The 3,790-nt window shown below is 36.1% G+C and overlaps 1 protein-coding gene across 1 annotated transcript in view; it reads left to right on the top strand.

Annotated features, from left to right (window-relative positions):
• The first annotated feature begins 1,180 nt into the window (after positions 1-1,180).
• The window catches only part of LOC107564357 (pyroglutamylated RFamide peptide receptor-like), a 4,472-nt gene continuing 1,862 nt past the window's right edge, over positions 1,181-3,790 (top strand). Inside the window, exons 1-4 of the mRNA XM_016249415.1 lie at positions 1,181-1,584; positions 2,129-2,287; positions 2,443-2,504; positions 2,946-3,181. Coding sequence (XP_016104901.1) covers positions 1,245-1,584; positions 2,129-2,287; positions 2,443-2,504; positions 2,946-3,181 — 797 coding nt within the window. The 5' untranslated portion in view covers positions 1,181-1,244. The remainder of the gene's footprint in view (positions 1,585-2,128; positions 2,288-2,442; positions 2,505-2,945; positions 3,182-3,790) is intronic.

The raw sequence follows: 3,790 nt of genomic DNA on the forward strand, positions 1-3,790 counted from the left end.
TATGAAAACACCCTCACCCGCCATGATTTAAAATTCCGAGTAAACATACTGTAAGCATGCCAACTTATTTCGCATGTATGGAGAACAGCGATAGATGGACAGACGCTGAAGTGCAGGCACTTGTAGCAAATGTAGCACTGCCAGTTGTCGTTGGAGATTCTTAGTCCTCCTTTCCGTTCTTTAAATCGCTTTACGTATACGTCTACATTCCATGTCCATTATTGTGAAACCCGCGAGACAACAAAAACAGCTCCGATCACAGCGTCCTCCATCCTCCTGTTGTTAACGTAGTTCTTCTTTTGTTTCTGTTGTTGAATGCCGCACACAAATGACGTCGCTGTCGACCGGCTTACGTCACTTCCTAGTACACACTGTCGGTGCGAATGCAACCCTGTAAATGGTACTGGGAAATAGTTTGCGCAAAATCGTCCCAGTACTTTAGTACCGTACATTTAGTTCTGGAACTAAAGCGGTGCGAAAGGGCCTACTGTGACACATTTCCAAATAAAAATGTTCCTTTTTTAAAGTAAAGTGTTGTCCTATCTCAAGAATCACATGTATTCACAATATACAATTCAATAAAGGTAAATATCACAAAAATAAATGTAATCACATAAGTTTACTAATAATTAATAATAATAATAATAATTATTATTATTATTATCAATTATGGATTACTATATCACAGATTACTATCTGTGGAGAGGTAATTAATAATAATAATTATTATTATTACGGTATTATCTCAATAGATTATCTCAAGAATGTAGTAGTAGTAGTATATGAATTAGCTACATTATAAATCTTTTATTTTTATCTACCACTTTTATTCTTTGTCCGTCATTTTATGTTTCATATTTTGTTTTTGTTTTCTGCAAAGGTGAAAAAAGTGTGCATGTTTTTTTGAGATTATATTGTGCAAGTGATCAGGCATTTTATACAATATGTATGGATTCTACTGAGCACATGGCTGTCTCCAAACTTAGTAAACTGCCTTCATAGACAGCATGCTTGGGCGTCATAGGCGTCTCTAAAGGGTTAGGGAAGACGACTCACTTTAGGTTTTGACACACCGCCGATGATGTGTCACAAAAAATAGGCTACTCCGCATCAAGGGAGCTGCTGCTGCTTCAGTGTGAAGAGACGCGGAACGGCAGCAGAGCAGGATACTGTACTGACTCACCAGCCTGCGCTTTGTGAAACTTTGATTTCTTTCGTCCCGCTTTTAAAGACAAGCTTTATACATGGGGGATACGAAAATTACTCCCGAAGTGTTGGAGCAACTACTACAGTTTTACAATCTTACTCGTCAGGAGTTTATTAAAACGTATGAGATTCAGCCGTTGGTTTACATCCCTGAGTTACCGGCCAGCGCCAAAACTATATTTGTTATTGTGTACACTGTGATTTTTCTCCTGGCTCTCATTGGCAATAGTCTAGTTGTCTACATTGTCTTAAGAACGCGTGGGATCCAGACCGCCACAAATATTTTCATCTGCTCTCTAGCCGTCAGCGACCTCCTGATATCTTTCTTCTGCATCCCATTCACTCTGCTGCAGAACATCTCTTCTGAATGGTTCGGGGGTGAGTGTCGCTTATAAAGCATTGTTATAATAAAAAAGAGTTCGCAAGGATATGCATGTTCTGTCCGCTTGCAATATGTTGTTGTAATTATTTATTTATTTAGGGACTAAACTCTTCACAGGACAACAAAATATCTTCCTGCGTGTTTATTATGCCTCACTGTTTTTGACTACTTGGCAGATAAATGTTTTTCAAATATTAATATATTAAAACAAAATCGAAGGAAATAATAACAATGATAGATCCAAAGTATTTATATAAACTTTTCCCCCCTTTTTTTCCTTTTAATGAGACATCATTTTAACAATTTCTGAATAGTTAAACCATCTAAAAAATGTTGACAATAAACCCCACAATAGCTCAGAAACTAAAAACATATTGATAAGAGATACGCAATTCATTTTTTTATATGAACTGTTGTTCTCAAAGTATTTTTAAATAACTGGACAAATGGTTGTAGGCTCTAGTTGGCTTTTCTTTGAACTTATCATTGTCAAAAGACTGTCTCAGGAAGTTTGCTCTTTAAACATTTACGTGTTTGTAGGTATGTTGGTGTGCAAAACTGTTCCTTTTGTTCAGACCACTGCTATTGTGACTGGCATTCTCACAATGACCTGCATCGCTGTGGAGAGGTACCAGGGGATTGTACACCCTCTGAAAATCAAAAGACAGTGCACTCCACAAAGAGCATACAGAATGCTGGGTGAGTAGTTTCTGACAACCAATATCCTTCATAGGTTTTCTTTTTGAGTATCCATTTCAAATTTAATTCATTTTTGAAATATTAGATCATGCATAATTTGCATTCCACATCTATGCATAAAGCATCTGGATAATAGTGTTTTCATTCTCTGTTAGGGGTTGTCTGGATCGCAGCCATGCTGGTTGGATCTCCAATGCTCTTTGTTCAACATTTAGAGGTACTAATCTGATTTTTGGCTGAAATATTCCATTTGAAGCTTTCAGAACATTCAAAAATCCACATCCAACTTGTCGAAACATTAGTTAGCTTGCAGTCTGGGTTCTGTATACTTGAAAATTTCCCCAGGGTTTACTGCTCCGGGTGTGTGCTCACTGTGTGTGTGTTCACTACTCACTGCTGTGTGTGTGCACTTGGATGTGTTAAATGCAGAGCACAAATTCATGGGACACCATACTTGGCTATGTCACGTCAATTTAGCTTGTTAGAAGCTGTCAGGTGCCTTCTGGTCCAAGGCAAAAAGTATATATATATATATATATATATTAGATTATAAACATAACAACATTGGTCCATTTCATATGCTACAGCTATAGTGATAATGGTTTCCATATCCTAATCCGTTATTTCAAATCTCTCTGTTCTTTCCTTCTGTGTGCAGGTGAAATATGATTTTCTATATGATCTCCATCATGTGTGTTGTCTGGAGCGCTGGAGCTCAAGTGCCCACAGGAAGCAGTATGCTACTTTTATTCTAGTGTTCCTCTTCCTCCTACCTCTTGCAGCCATGCTGCTACTCTACACCAGAATTGGTATTGAGCTCTGGATTCGCAAACAAGTTGGAGACTCTTCAGTGCTCAATGCCATGAACCAAAGGGAGGTCAGCAAAATATCCAGGTCATTTTTTTTTTACCTTTCTCAGCGCATGCTGTTTTTGAATCAAATCTAAATCTCTACTCTAAACCGCTATTTCTAGTTTTATAGTGTTTTCTTAACAATATACACTACAGTTAAAAGTTAGAAATGATTAAGATTTTGTAATGTTCTTGAAAGACGTCTCTTATGCTCACAAAGGCTGCAGTGAATACTGTAATATTGTGAAATATAATTACAATAATAACTGTAATAATAATAATAATAATAACTCTTTTATATTTTTATGTATTTACTAATGTAATTTATTTCTGTGATGGCAAAGTTGAATTTTCAACAGGCATTACTCCAGTCTTCAGTTTCAGTTGATCCTTCAGAAATCATTCTAACATGATAATTTGGTGCTCAAGAAACATTTCTAATTTTTATCAATGCTGAAAGCCATTTTTGTTGCTTAATATTTTTTTTGGAAATTGTGATACATTACCATTCGTTTGGAGTAAGTACGAATAAAAAGCAAGGACACATTAAATTGATCTAAAGTAACAGGAAAGACATTTTTTTATATGTTAATGTTACAAAAAAATATTTGTTTCAAATAACGTTCTTTTGAACTTTCTATTCATCAAAGAA

Source organism: Sinocyclocheilus grahami, unplaced genomic scaffold (assembly GCF_001515645.1).
Source record: "Sinocyclocheilus grahami isolate Dianchi unplaced genomic scaffold, SAMN03320097.WGS_v1.1 scaffold925.1, whole genome shotgun sequence".
Taxonomy (NCBI): domain Eukaryota; kingdom Metazoa; phylum Chordata; class Actinopteri; order Cypriniformes; family Cyprinidae; genus Sinocyclocheilus; species Sinocyclocheilus grahami.